Here is a 14572-nt window from a genome sequence, read left to right as displayed (position 1 = left end):
AATTTATATTTGCAGACAGCTCTCTGTCTTATATGTACATAAACAGACGAGTAAATAATGACTTTTTTTTGTCTTGCCGAGCGAACACTCGCTCCAGTCCTGCAGGAGACGAGCGCGAGCCACTGAGCGCAGAGAAAGCACGCGCTGCACCAGTCGAAGTGCACGCGGACAAAGCGGACGTGCGCGTGCGCTACTTCCTTTCTCTTCCGCAGCTCGCAACGCCTCAGCATGGTGAGTGCTCGAGCGACTCCATAATGTTAGAAAATATCACTTTTTACCCACTTCTCACTTGAAATAGCCGTAATATAACCACCGTGCCCTACTTTTTAAAGCATAATGAATACTATAATGCAGAATAAGCGGGCCATTTAAGCGTTTGTGTATGGTTATTTTGTATGAAATGTTGCCGCATCGTGCGCGAGGCCCGAGCACACGCGCACAGCATTACCACATTGGCTTATTATAACTCTGTCGATGAAATACGTATTTATTTGTTCATGTGATTTCAATGATTTTTCTGTAACTGTCCAGCCGCCCAAGGATAGCAAGCAGAAGAAGGATGCGGGCAAGTCCAAAAAGGACAAGGATCCCGTCAACAAATCCGGAGGCAAAGCGAAGAAGAAGGTAATAATACTTGAACACTATTCACCCCACGTAAAAGACCTGTCAGTTACGAGTAATAAACTGTGATTCTATGGTGTAAATGCGTGCATGAATTTATATATTTTCCCCTTATTTTTGGTTTTGAGTAGAAGTGGTCCAAAGGAAAGGTGAGGGACAAGCTGAACAACCTGGTCCTCTTCGACAAGGCCACATATGACAAACTGTACAAAGAAGTCCCCAACTACAAGCTGATCACCCCAGCTGTGGTTTCTGAGAGACTGAAGATCAGGGGCTCGCTGGCCAGGGCTGCCCTTCAGGAGCTGCTCGGCAAAGGTGAAGATCTGACGCTCCAACAATTAATATGATTGATTCATGTGGTTGATGTACATCATACATCTATGGAAGCGCATTTCCACTGCATAAGAAAAATTATGACAGTCTAAATTGACATACTAAGTTATAATTATGAGAATAAATGTTGATAAAGAACAGGTCATAATTTTAATGAATCGTAATGTCAAGTGGAAATTCACATAAGTCATAGTTGTGAGTGGCAAACTAAGCTGAAATTATTATATTAAAAAGTCAAAATTGTGACTGTCATTACTGTCATGATTTTGCTTTGTCATAATTATGACTAAGTTAGAATTTTGACTAAATGTCATAAATATGATTCATATTTCAGTAATTTAATGACACGTTAATGAGTATTAATTAATAATTAACTAGATGTAAAAGACTTAAATATATTAATGTAAGTTTCAATTGTACTTTGAAATAAAAATTGATTACAATAGTTATAATAGTTATAAAGTTACAATATTAATGTATGTCTTAAATTCTTAAGGGTTCAAACCCTCAACCGTTGACTTTTAGCTGATACTGGTGAATTGCTGTAAATTTCCAGGAATGTTGGAAATTATGCAAATGTTTAAATAAAGCGAACAGTGCACGTTTTGTTCGCAAAAATGCGCATTTAACTTGGCACATACAGAGATGGAGTGTGTGTTATGAATCCATGATGGAGTGATGTTTGGCTTTTGTTGTTGTCAGGTCTTATCAAGCTGGTGTCCAAGCACAGGGCTCAGGTGATCTACACCAGAAACACCAAGGGCACAGATGAGGTAGTTCCGGAGAAGGAGGCATAACATGGTGATTATTTAACTAAATTGTTCATTTTTCATATTTGATGTCTTTCAATGTTTTTACCTATTGGATTCCTTCATTAAATGTTTATTCATCTCTTTTTCAGATTCCACCTTGGCTTGAGTTTATGGTCTTTTGTATAGGTAAATAAACCACAAAATGGAACTTGTGTTTGTGCTTTTCTTCTTTAAAATGAATATGTACCAACGTTGTGTGAGCGTCTAGTCCGAAGAATCCTTGAGGACATCTGTGTGAAATGTACATCGGGATTTATTAGGTTTTAGGTTATATTGGGTCTGGTTATGACAGAATGGTGACGTTTCTGAATCTTAAGTTAATCAAGCTACTTGTAAAAACCAAGCTTTATTACTCATTTATTTATTACATTGACCGGTTTTATATGGAAGCTTGTTTCCGCCCCTGAATAATGAATAAATTATAATAATTGCGACTTTTTATCTCACAATTGCGAGTTTACATCTCGCAATTCTGACTTTATTTCTCAGAATTGCTAGATATAAAGTCAGAATTGCGTGAAATAAAGTCGCAATTGTGTGTTATAAAGTCAGAATTGCGTGAAATAAAGTCGCAATTGCGTGTTATAAAGTCAGAATTGCGAGATATAAACTCGCAATTGTGAGATTAAAAAGTCAGAATTCTGACTTTTTTTCTCGCAATTGCTACTTTATATCTCGCAATTCTGACATCTTTTCTCAGAATTGTGAGAAACTCACAATTGTGAGATATAAAGTCCAATTCTAAGGAGAAAAAAAAAAGACAGACTTTTTTTTTTTACCTCAGAATAGTTTATATCTCACAAGTCTGACTTTATAACACGCAATTGCGACTTTATATCTCCCAATTGCGTATTATAAAGTCAGAATTGCGTGATATAAAGTCGCAATTGCGAGAAAAAAAGTCTGAATTCTGACTTTATAAGACGCAATTGCGACTTTATATCTCGCAATTCTGACTTTATAACACGCAATTGCGACTTTATTTCACGCAATTCTGACTTTATAACTCGCAATTGTGAGATAAAAAGTCGCTATTATTATTTATTTATTATTCAGTGGCGGAAACAAGCTTCCATAGTTTTATGCATACGGCCCTGGTCTGAGTAAAATTTTAGTAGGTGTCAAAATTCTAAGAATGGCAATTTTACTCTTATTCTTAGACTTAAGAATGTGTGATTCATAAAGGTTCCTAAGTGTTAAGGCTAGGTCTTGGCTCCTAAATTATTTAAGAGTGCTGGAGAGGAATCCTAACCTAGGAGTAATAAAATGGAAGCAGAGAGTAGACACACTTTCCAACAAAAATAAAATGTATTGGAGTCATATGATGATATGGAGTTGATAAAACCATACTAGCTTGATTAAAGCTTATGTCGTTTCCAAACCCGCAAGTCTTTCGTTCATCTTCGGAACACAAATGAAATCTGGGAGCTTTCTATTCTAAAGCCTTAATTAAATCTGTTCATATAAAATGATCGAGTCTCTTCAGAAATGTTGGATTAAACCGCTATTCATATGGATTAGTTCTATATGAACTATATATGAACTTTTTGAAGTGTTAAATTGGTAGTTGTGAGTTGTCAATGGAGGGATAGAAAGCTCTCAGATTTCATTTGTGTTCTGAAGATGAACTAAAGTCTGGGGGATTTGGAATGACGTGTGTGTGAGTAAATGACAATTTAAATGTTTGGGTGAACTATCACTTTAAATCAGCGTCTACTATCAAAGCACAAAGTTATGTGAAATGCAACTGATGCACAATAAATAGAAGGGATGCCTGATTTTCATGTCATCTTTTCACATTTTAATAAGGCTTAAAAGGCAGCAGCACATTATGAGACAGTGTATGAGACACAAAAATGAGGATATTTGTGACAGTCTACTAAACTAAGGGTTTTAAATTTGCATCAAGGTCCAGCACTAGTGCATCAACAAAGTCTTCAATGGTAGGGGCCTTCTGTAGCATTCCTGAGGATACAAAAAGAGTGAATATTAACAGTTGGTGAAGTCTTATAAAATGTCATTTCCAAGTGTTTTAATTACCTTGGACCATCAGCATAGGCTCTTTACTACCTCCATGAGCGAGCATCTCTCTGCGATAACGCTCTCCCATCACTCTGCAAATGAGATGGTTTATTTAGTATGTTTTAATAGTGAACCCTAGTGACTATAAAATGTAAAAAGTCACCTTGGATACGTTTGATGTACATTTGTGCACTCAGCATCCACCAAAAAATAATATAAAATATGCTTATGATGAATGGCATGACACTGACCTACTGAAGGGGTCCTGTAGAAAGCACTGCCTCCACACCATAGAGGCAACCGCCCTGGACATGAGGTAGGAGTAATATTTAGCACCATAGCCAACCAGGTGACTAAATCTCAGCTGCCAAGCCTATATCAGAGAACATGTACGCTTAGTATTTTATTATAAACATAGGTAAAACTTTTTTTTTTTTTAAACACCTCAAAAGAGACCCTGCAACTCACTGTGTCATAAACATATGGTAACCCGTAAAACGTCTCCTGCATTTCCCTGAGGATGTCAGTGGTTGATCTGTATAGTGGTTTTCCATGATAAACCTGATCCAAAGCTGCATAGAAAATCTGTACAGAGAAGAAATACACTAAAAACATTAATGACTACAACTAGTAGACATTTAACCCTTTAAAGCGTATTGTATGATTTATGGAAGTAAAATAATGACAAATGTTTTTGAAACAAAAAAGCTTGTTGAATTGCACTACTCGAAAATATATGCATTGCATTAACCCTGCTTGCATTTTAAAGCATTGAATTTTCAGGGCTTGCATTTTTATGGGCTGAAATTCAACATGGTTGTATATTTAAGCTGTGAATATTTCAATTCAAAACATTTCACACACGTTTTCATTATTAAAAATTCAATAATCCATATTCACCGTTCAGATTTCACTTCCAAAATGTTCATTCTGTTTAAAAATACAACCCATTATATTCGACCGGCAATTTTCATTCCCTTTTATTTCGCTTTACAAATTCGCTTCCACAAATTTAGTGGATCAAAAACAAATTCGACAGAAAATTCAACATTTAACATCCGGGAACGGCAGGAATATCAGTAGATTGCCGATTGACAATCTCCATAGCTGTTAGTCAGCCTCACCAGCAGGGGGCGCAAGCGGCTGTTGATGAAGAAAACTAGAGCAACGGGTGAGAGACTCATTCATTCGTTGAATTACAGAAATGGAGCAAGCAGTAGGCTATTGTGATTATTATCAGGGTGATGAATTGTAATGATTATCATATGGAAAAGCTGATAAAGACACAGAAGCTGTGTTTACATTGAAGTCTTCACTGTTACTTTTGTACATGTAAGTTTTGCACAGCTTTCTCTGTCGTGACCGAGATTATGTTATTCCCCGATGCTGATGTACAGATCAAACATTAAATTTGAGGCAGTAGACATATTTCTCTCGGTTGTTTAGTTTTCTTAACTTTATATTGTGGCACTGTGCTGCAGAACTGGGGATTCCCTCATTATGTCATTCTCCAGGATTCCCCTGCGGTCTCAGGACACTCAAAGTAACTCAATGGACAAAATACAGTGATATAAAAGACCAAACTCCCACTTTATTGGGGATGTAGGCTTTATAAATAGGCTACAGGCAAGCAGATGGACCAGAATATGAACGTAATGCGCAAAGTTTCACGCTAAGCGATTCCCAGTGAAGTACTAGCATAAGTTCGCCTGACACTGGATATTCGCACATTTAGGGACCGTCTCTAAAGTTACATACGACATTGGTACACACGTTTCTAACTTCAATAGCATTTGAAGAGAATGACAGTCATACAACCAACTGGAAAGTGTTCATGTAGGTGTCATGATGCACACTTTTTAGATAGTTGCAGAACTATGCTGGTGAGGCTGACTAACAGCTATGGAGATCATCAATCGGCAATCTACTGATATTCCTAACGTTCCCGGATGTTAAATGTTGAATTTTCTGTCGAATTTGAACCACTGAATTTGTGGAAGCGAATTTGTAAAGCGAAATAAAAGGGACCGAAAATTGCCAGTTGAATATTATGGGTTGTATTTTTAAACAGAATGAACATTTTGGAAGTGAAATCTGAACGGTGAATATGGATTATTGAACTTTTAATAATGAAAACGTGTGTGAAATGTTTTGAATTGAAATATTCACAGCTTAAAGGTATAGCGGAGGATCTTTCCAAATTTTAGATAAGACCCGCCCTCTCCACTTTTTGAAAAGTTTGATTGATTCACCAGAATGATTGACAATTAGGAGGACCAATAGTTTAGACTACCCACCAGGAAGTAAAACATCCTCCGCTATACCTTTAAATATACAACCATGTTGAATTTCAGCCCATAAAAATGCAAGCCCTGAAAATACAAACAGGGTTAATGCAATGCATATATTTTTCAAGTAGTGCAATTCAACAAGCTTTTTTGTTTCAAAAACATTTGTCATTATTTTACTTCCATAATGATTCTTCTATATCATACAATATGAGCAATAAAAGCCTGTTACACCAAATATGATTTTGTATTTTTTTTTATATATATATATATATATATATATATATACTGCATAAATATATATATAAACTTTTTTTATTTCTAAAGATTCAGTAAATGTTTCAATTAAAAAATATACATCGATTTGTCTGACTATTATGTCAGGCTTCACAGGGTTAATGTAACTAGAATATCTCAACTATAGTTGACATTCACAATTACTCCTGATTCAATAAAGCTCTGACATTCTTCCTACCAGCACAATAGTTCTCTATAACAGAGCGGTGATATCTGTCTTCAGTACCTGTAGCTGAGTGTCAGCAGCACTACAAACCCTCTTAGACTCACATAAACGGGACACAAGGCTCTCTGGAAGGGGCTGGAGGAAACAAAAGACATGTTAAATCAACATGCAGTTCTTCTAATGGGGTTCAGATACAGAGATGATGATCTCTCGAGCAGGCACAAACCCACCTCTCCAGTCTGATAATGACGTGCAAACTGGCTCACAACACGATAATCAGAGGCGAAATACTCCATCAGAACAGAAGGGACTTCAGCAAAGTCTGTGGAGCACCTGGTTCCTTTATTGATACATAAATAAATCAAACTCAAGTCAACCTGGCAGTTTGCCATGTAAATTCAATGTGTTATTTGTTAACACTTTGCATTCATTTTATTCAGGCTAAAGGAGTATAACTTAGTAGCTGTAGTAATCATCCCCAAATAACCCTGAATATCCCTTTAATTATGAAGTTAACTCTGACCTGTGACATGCTGATAGCGTGTCCTGCCAAACATGGAGTGCATGGCGTGTCCCATCTCATGAAACAGGTTTTCCACCATGGAAGGGGTGAGCAGAGATGGGGTTTTTCCGCTTGGTGGAGGTAGACTCAGCATCAGCACCACAACTGGCAGCTGGTAAACGCCATCTTCCCTCAGCCGGCCACCGCGGATGGTGAAGTGACAGTCCTGCCATACAGGGGGAACAGTATGTTCATAAATGAGATATAAAATATACTGTATACACTACCATTCAAACGTTTGGGGCTAGTTACATGTTTTTAAAAGTGTCTTATGCTCATCAAGGCTGCATTTTTTGTTTTAATAAAAAAATATTGTGAAATATTGTTACAATTTCAAATATTTTAAAACGTAATTTATTCTTGTGATGCAAAGCTTAATTTTCTGAATCATTACTCTAGTTTTCAGTCTCACATGATCCTTCAGAAATCATTCTAATAAGCTGATTTGCTGCTCAAGAAACATTTTATTATTATAAATGTTGTGCTGCTTAGTATTTTTTTTGTTAAAAAAAAACTACAATAAATTTTAAAGTCCTTGAGGAACACATTCAAATGATCTATCCAATCAGCACGAGAGGAGGCCAATATACAGTATATAGCCGACTGTAGGGCTGAGCAAATATGGGCATAACTCTTTACTGCCCTAGTACTTCAGAAATCCTTTTAAAAGTAATCATGTAAATTAAACGTGGCACAATGGCCTTCATCATCACAGTATGATAATGCAAGGGATTCATCAATATGCTGATTGAGGACTGTTGGGACACTCCAGGCACAGGATGGTTCTGTCTGGGGAGACAGAGTCGTTTGCACCTCAATGACACGTCTGCACCATTTGCTTCACAGGACATGTGCTTTCCACTACATACTATTTATCTGCTAGTGTGTTCTAACATGTTAATGTGTCATGTTTAGTCTCATCTGACACCTTATAAACTGAACTGAATGGTGGTGAACTTTATAAAGACACTGAAGTATCCTAATCTACATTATAGGTACTATTGCTTAAACATGCATTGAGGAGAATATGTTAATGTACTTCTCCCCCTCTTGAAAACCACCCATTTGCTTTATCTTTTGGTTTCGGTCGGTTTTGGTGTTGGTATTCCACTCATGTTTAACAATGCTTTGCTCAGGCTACAATAAAGAAAGGTAACTGTTTTTCAGAGAGGCTTTAACCCTGCCACTCTGTTCTTTAAGAGGTTAAAGAATAACAATAACTTTAATGGAGTCAGATTGTATCATATGATTATTGTAATGCCTTGTTCTCTGGTCTTCCTTAACATACAAGGCACTATATGGGACTGCACCAGAGTATCTTTGTGATCTCATTAGCCCTTACACTCCATGACGTTCTCTCTGTTCTGCTAACTCTCTTTTACTACATCAGCCTTCATGTAAGCTCAAGACCAAGGGGGAAAGAGCCTTTTCATTCAAAGCCCCCAAGCTATGGAATGTGCTTCCTCTTACCATCAGCAATGCACCAACATTGGGACACTTTAAAAAGTTGATTAAGACACATTTATTCAAGGATGTTTTTCTTTAATAAATTGTTGTATTGCCTTTGTTGTTTCTGTTTATTTTACTGTAGTGCTTTGGGTTTAAAAAAAGCGCATTACAAATCAAATGTATTATTATTATTATTATTATTACTATTATATTGGAGTCAGATAAATAACTGAATTATTCGTGTCATCATTCAACTGCTTTTTGTTCTAATTATTGGTTTAAAATAGCAGTGTAAACTTCCAGCCTTACACGACTCACCTATGTTCCTTGACCACCCCGACTCCTCATTGGCGGCTGCTCTAACCCTCTCCTCGCACACCAAATACGCTCTCTTACTCGATCTGATTATTTGTAAGTGTGAACCCGTGAATCTTTTATGAATAGAAAGTTATAGAATAGCATTTATCTGAAATAGAAATCTTTTAGTAACTTTTACGCACCATATGACCTTCTATCACAGTGCCACTGAATTCACTGAGCTCTTCAGAACAACCCGTTTTTTTCACAAATGTTTGTAACTGGAGATTGCATGGCTAGGTGCTTAATTTGATACACCTGTGGCATTGGGTCTGATTGAAACACCTGAATTGAATAATTGTCCCAATATCTTTTGTCAATTGAGGGTCCGTTTACACAACAAGGTTTCAACTAAGGCTACGTTTACACGTGGCCGGTTATTTTCATAAACGGACATTTCACCCTCTCCGTTTTCAGAAAAGTGTTCTTTACACAAACCCGTGTATATGCCGTCAAGAGCATGCCAAACCTGTAGGTGGCAGTGTAACGAGAAGCTCAAGCCCATGTTAGCCAATCAGAATCCCGAAAATATAGGACGCACCTTTGACGCAGTGCAAGTTCTGTCGCATACTGTGACGTCGACTGTCTAAAACTCTGTTTTTCTCAGTTTACATGCAAACAGAGTGGCCGGAATTTTTTTTAAAATAATCGTTTTTAGAGGCGAATTCTCCGTTTGCGTGTAAACGAGGGGCACAACCGAAGGGAAATGTCTCCGTTTTTCAAAATAACCATGTACGTGTAAACGGGGCCTAAAAACGGAAAACATTTTATGGGTTTTGGCTGCTCATGACAACAGTGTTTTGGGGGCCTTAAAACGCAAACTTTTGAAAACAGTGTTAAAATGCATGTTTTTGAAAACGATACTGCTATTGTCTCCGTGTAAACTACAAAAATGGTGTGAAAACGGGGTGACGTGCACATTACGTGTTCAGTCTACAGGCAAAGTAGCGTTTCTTCACAAAGTGACATCGCTAGCTATTTGCCTGGCATGAATAAGACAGCGTTTTTAATTGTTTTCGTGGATCTGTGTGAATGGGGAACAACGCTGTCATCTGTAGGCGCAAAACGCAAGGAAAACCATTTCCATTTTTAGTACATCTTTGTTGTGTAAACATACCCTTAGTGTATATCAGAATCAGTCAAGAGCAGACAGCTGTACCTGGTGAGGTTTATCAGGTCTACGGAAGAAATCACAGTAGATGTATCCCAGCAGTCCCTCTGTTTCATGGACCAAGGCCTGTTTGTAGCACAAGAAACAGTAAATTCAGCTCTCCATCTGCATAAATACATAAGTGATTGACGGAAGGTTGATCTTTAAAACGGAGTATACGAAGATGGAGGAGAGCAGCTCACCAGCTTTCGAACATCTTCGCTCCACAGTTCACCCATCTTCGGCTGCACCGTTTGGAAAGAAACGCCCAGAATCTGCGTGAAGAGATGGTTGAGTCCCTCCATGCAAGCACCGAGAGAGAAGTACGGACTGTAGATGCTGGGATCAATGTTAAACCTACAGGTACATGAGTGTATATGAGGATAAACTCCAAGTAGATTGTTTATTCAGAGGGATGTATGCATGAAAACGCCTTACTTCTCTGTTCGTATGGCACCGCTGAGGTACGCATGATCCCACGGCATCACTTCCTGACATGTGAAAAACAATATTTAGGAAATCTGTCTGCATTTGTGATGCAAACGAAAAAAAAGGGGAAAACAACGTTCACAAAACAAATCCGGTGCACAAAATAAACATTTACAGGATTTGTTGAGTGTGTTTTCTTCTTCATTTCTTTCATCATCATGAAGTCCTTTGATGTTCTGTGTTATGACAAACAAACGTAGAGTAAGCTTTACAACACTTCAATGACTCTGATTCAAAAATAGCAATTAGTGTGAAACGTACCGGTCAGAGAGTTTTTCTGTTAGCAGCTTCAAAAACTTCATCACAGTCTCTGTAAAACAAACAAATTCGTTTACTAACTGGTTTCCATTGCTCCTTCATTTGCAGCATTTACGCAAAACGTAGCTAGGCAGCAGTTGATAATCTGATTAGAAGCTATTTTACCTGGGTTTTTAGCCATTGTTCCTTTCAAAGCCCTGTGTGAAAACGACTCATAGCCCACTAATGTTGCCAGCTCATGTCTACAAGCCAAAAGCTCATCCAGACAAACCAAAAGACTAGTGTTGGGGTACAGAAATATTTTATACGCAGCTTCCCGCACCTACCAGAGGGAAGAAAAAAAGACGCTTGAACATGCAATTGAAAGCATACCTTGCTATCCAGCTTGCATAAACAGCCAATAGCATGTCACATCACAGGGACATGACGGATTTTTGTGCGCTTTTAATAAGCTCAAGCAACAAACAAACAGATGGTACCCAAGTAAACAGCATCATTTGATCATACACACCAACTCATTAGGAGAGTCAGCATACAACCCGCCGATTTGAACACGGTTCCCATCTATAGAGAAGCAGTGGCGGATGTGCTCTGGAAGAACTTGCTTCTCTACGGCGTTTGGAAGCTGAGAGCCGCTCAAAAACTCGTGGTTAAGATCCAGAAGCTTCACATTCAGAGCGACAGCCTTGCTCCTCTGAGATGATTCATAAAGAAAGATTATAATAATCAGTATGATCACATTAGAACAGGCTTGTATTTTGGACTTAAAGGGTTGTTCTCACCTTTGATTCATCCAGATGTATTCCACTGATCTCAAAATCTAACATGAAGAGCTCTGCCACTCTCCTAAACCAGCAACAGAAACGTTAACATTACTGTTTAAAATTTTTTTTTTTTTTTTAAGAAATGAATACTTTTATTCAGCAAGGATGCATTAAAATTAATCAAAAGTGACAGTAAAGACAATTATATAGTTTCAAAAAGTTTCTATTTTAAATAAAACGGTAAAATTCAGCTTTGCCATCACAGGAATAAATTACATTTTAAAATGTAATAAAACCTGCCTTGTGACTGGGTCCAGTGTGGCCAAAACAGCCTCGTTTTCCAGCAAATTCTTCAGGCTCTGACACAAATCAACATTTGTATTGAGTCTGTAACATACACACACAAATAAAAACAAAACACAAATATTGTTTGACATTAAAACCAGAATAACCAGATGACAGATACCCACTTTTCCACAACAGTTCCGATATCAACACATGTCCTTTCCGCTGCCTCCCGGAAAGCAGCATCCGGATGAGCTACTTTGATGAAATCTGCCTGCAACAAACACAAAACTCTGAAATTTAACAGACCCCTAACAAGAATCACAGTTTACATTACACCAACACAATAAAGTTTACCAGGTCTGCCACTTTGCATAAGCTGTCAGACAGCTGGTCAAATGTTTCCACAGTGACGGCACAAGGAGGATGTGTGCAAGCCCTGTGGACCAGAAACTCTGCTTCCCTGAGAGCCTGACACAGAGCCATCTGGAAACCGGCAGGACTGCTGAGCTCTGATACTCCAAAAAGACCCTGGGAACAGAGAGGAAAGAGGCTTACATTCATTTTACACTGCAAAACAAAGTCAACACGATTGTATTCATTCGTCATGCTAATACCCGATCATACCCGAGCAGAAGAAGCTGGATGAAAATATTTAAATTATATCAATCCACAATCTGTCTTGTGATGCAGAATGGAATCATAATCACACCATATTCGTTCATTTGTCCAGACGAGAACTGCAACTGACACTATCGGATGATAACAACACTTGAATGATGATGACACCAGTTTTCTGCAGAGCTGCTTTATAGCTGTCTTGGCTTTGTTTCATAATTGACGAACTCTGCAACATCGACATTCAACACTGTATTGAACTGAGTTGAAGGTGTTCACAAAATGTCATAATCACCGTAATTACTAGATTTCAACTTGTAAAAAGCAGTCACATCCTTGAGCTTACTTGAGCTGAATAATGACTCTATTGTTATCTGTAGAGTTGTTTATAGCTGAATTTAACTCATTTCATAACTGATGAACTTTACATAATTATTGAACTGACTTGAGCTGAATAGTTACTTCTGTGGAGCTGCTTTACAGCAGAATTTGTTTCGTGTTTGAATAAGTTTGCATCATAGATCAGTATTTTCCTGTTTATTACTGTAAACCTGCTTTGAAACAATGTGTAATGTTGTATAATATAAAAGGGTGAGATAGAGTGAAAAGTGATTCACAAATTAAGATGTTATACAATGTAACCAATAAAAAAAATTCTATAATTCCATTAAAATTATTTTATAAAAGTAAGAAAAAAAGAATAACTTACCTTATAAAGACAGACAGGTATGTACACCTAAATTATTTTACTGTTAAAGCACAAGTATATATTATAATCTATAAACTTCTTAAATGATTTATTATAAAAGTCTCACCACATTTTTCTGTAAACGTTCCAGTCGTTGGTGCTGAACGTTAAACGCTGCTCCAACGGCAGACCAAGTGTTGACAGTGCGTCTGTAGAGCGCGTGCGAACGCTGCAGCAAGAGTCTCGCGCAGCGCATCACTGATCATCACACACAACAACATTACTAAACATTACAGCATCAGCCCCTGACAACACGCATTATGAAACAACCTGGCCGGCTCGTATAAAGTATTATGCAAACATTACGGATTAACTCAAGTTTCCCAGCCTGTAAATCAGCGGAGATCAAGCTGAGAATTTCACCTCTCATTCGAAAATCCTCGCAAGGTTTCACTTCAGCACTTTAGTTTCTACAATCACCAATGAAAACGAGAAAGCTTAAGTTAAATAAATATAATCCAGAAATGTGTTCTATTGATATATTGTGCAGATTTATTTAGTTATGTGCAGCTATGTTAAGGTTTATCCGGGTATGGTTTTTATTTACATCACACTAACGAAACTGTGCGGACGTTGCGTAAATAGTGTGTGTGACGTAAAGCTCAGACAGAGTAATACATCCATCCAAAGCAGCGAACAAAAGGTCGCATTGCCCCGTTCTCCAGAAATACACCGGTAAAAATGTTCACACTAGGATTAAGCTTAGTTATTTTGTACTTAATGGCTGGTTAGCTGTGGAATAATGTAGATTTAGAATTTGAATATGAAGAGATTACCGCATACTTGCCAAATAGTCATCATAAGCCACTTTGAATTACATGTTTTTTTTGTTTTTTTTTGCTCTGTGTTTTGTTTGTCTTTGTGAAAAGTTGTAACAACCATATTAAACATTCAAATTGTCTTCTCTTCCAGCTGATCTGTCAAATGCCTTGTGCAAAGTCACTAAGTCAAAACAAGGACAGGCAGGTCCTTCATTTACTTTTTAGTTATTACATAAGTCAGTTAGGTTTGTTTTTCATCTCTGACAAAATGGTTATAAGGGAATCTAGCCAACAACATTAGCTTTACAAACCCACATTGTAAAAAGCAGGAATGTGGCACCCAAAACAAAGCTCAGACACTCCCTTGCCTTAGCTGAAGTATGTTCGAATATAAACAGAAACCCTTATGACAAACATTTTCTAGATCATCACAGTCAAATAAAGTTTGGGTGGGGGTGGGGGTGGGGGTGGGGGTTAAAATCACATATGGTGGGCAACTGCTTAATCCATTTATCTTATTAGACAGTTTCTCAGAGTAACTGTTGATGTCACTTCCTATGCCAACAGGTGCTGTTTGTGAGCTCGCATCCAT

General features: G+C 37.7%; 2 protein-coding genes across 2 annotated transcripts; one reads left to right on the top strand and one right to left on the bottom strand.

The window, feature by feature from the left end:
• The first annotated feature begins 90 nt into the window (after positions 1 to 90).
• Positions 91 to 1914, top strand: rps25 (ribosomal protein S25). The gene is made up of 5 exons (XM_082158535.1): positions 91 to 231; positions 532 to 624; positions 753 to 936; positions 1657 to 1755; positions 1856 to 1914. The coding sequence occupies exons 1-4, from the start codon at positions 229 to 231 to the stop codon at positions 1749 to 1751; spliced, it is 375 nt and encodes a 124-aa protein (XP_082014661.1). The 5' UTR covers positions 91 to 228; the 3' UTR covers positions 1752 to 1755; positions 1856 to 1914.
• Positions 1915 to 3544: 1630 nt separating this feature from the next.
• Positions 3545 to 13769, bottom strand: mipepb (mitochondrial intermediate peptidase b). The gene is made up of 20 exons (XM_082158516.1): positions 13583 to 13769; positions 13287 to 13417; positions 12211 to 12384; positions 12039 to 12127; positions 11869 to 11955; positions 11587 to 11650; positions 11316 to 11498; positions 10970 to 11126; positions 10808 to 10856; positions 10662 to 10722; positions 10496 to 10548; positions 10261 to 10414; positions 10067 to 10144; positions 7063 to 7267; positions 6770 to 6879; positions 6600 to 6674; positions 4257 to 4373; positions 4040 to 4161; positions 3807 to 3880; positions 3545 to 3731 (listed from the first exon to the last, which is right to left on the bottom strand). Exons 1-20 carry the CDS (start codon positions 13587 to 13589, stop codon positions 3646 to 3648), a joined length of 2076 nt encoding a protein of 691 aa, XP_082014642.1. The 5' UTR covers positions 13590 to 13769; the 3' UTR covers positions 3545 to 3645.
• Between the last annotated feature and the right edge of the window lie 803 nt (positions 13770 to 14572).

The sequence above is a fragment of the Leuciscus leuciscus genome, assembly GCF_965113295.1.
Source record: "Leuciscus leuciscus genome assembly, chromosome: 24".
Taxonomy (NCBI): Eukaryota; Metazoa; Chordata; class Actinopteri; order Cypriniformes; family Leuciscidae; genus Leuciscus; species Leuciscus leuciscus.
Note: the sequence above shows the minus strand (reverse complement) of the source record. Positions and strands in the feature narration are given on the sequence as shown.

Coding starts and splice junctions, on each gene's coding strand:
- rps25 (XM_082158535.1), top strand. Junction 625..752: donor GAGGCAAAGCGAAGAAGAAG/GTAATAATACTT, acceptor GGTTTTGAGTAG/AAGTGGTCCAAAGGAAAGGT. Junction 937..1,656: donor TCAGGAGCTGCTCGGCAAAG/GTGAAGATCTGA, acceptor TGTTGTTGTCAG/GTCTTATCAAGCTGGTGTCC.
- mipepb (XM_082158516.1), bottom strand. Junction 10,145..10,260: donor GCGAAGATGTTCGAAAGCTG/GTGAGCTGCTCT, acceptor TGCTACAAACAG/GCCTTGGTCCATGAAACAGA. Junction 4,162..4,256: donor TACCATATGTTTATGACACA/GTGAGTTGCAGG, acceptor TCTCTGATATAG/GCTTGGCAGCTGAGATTTAG.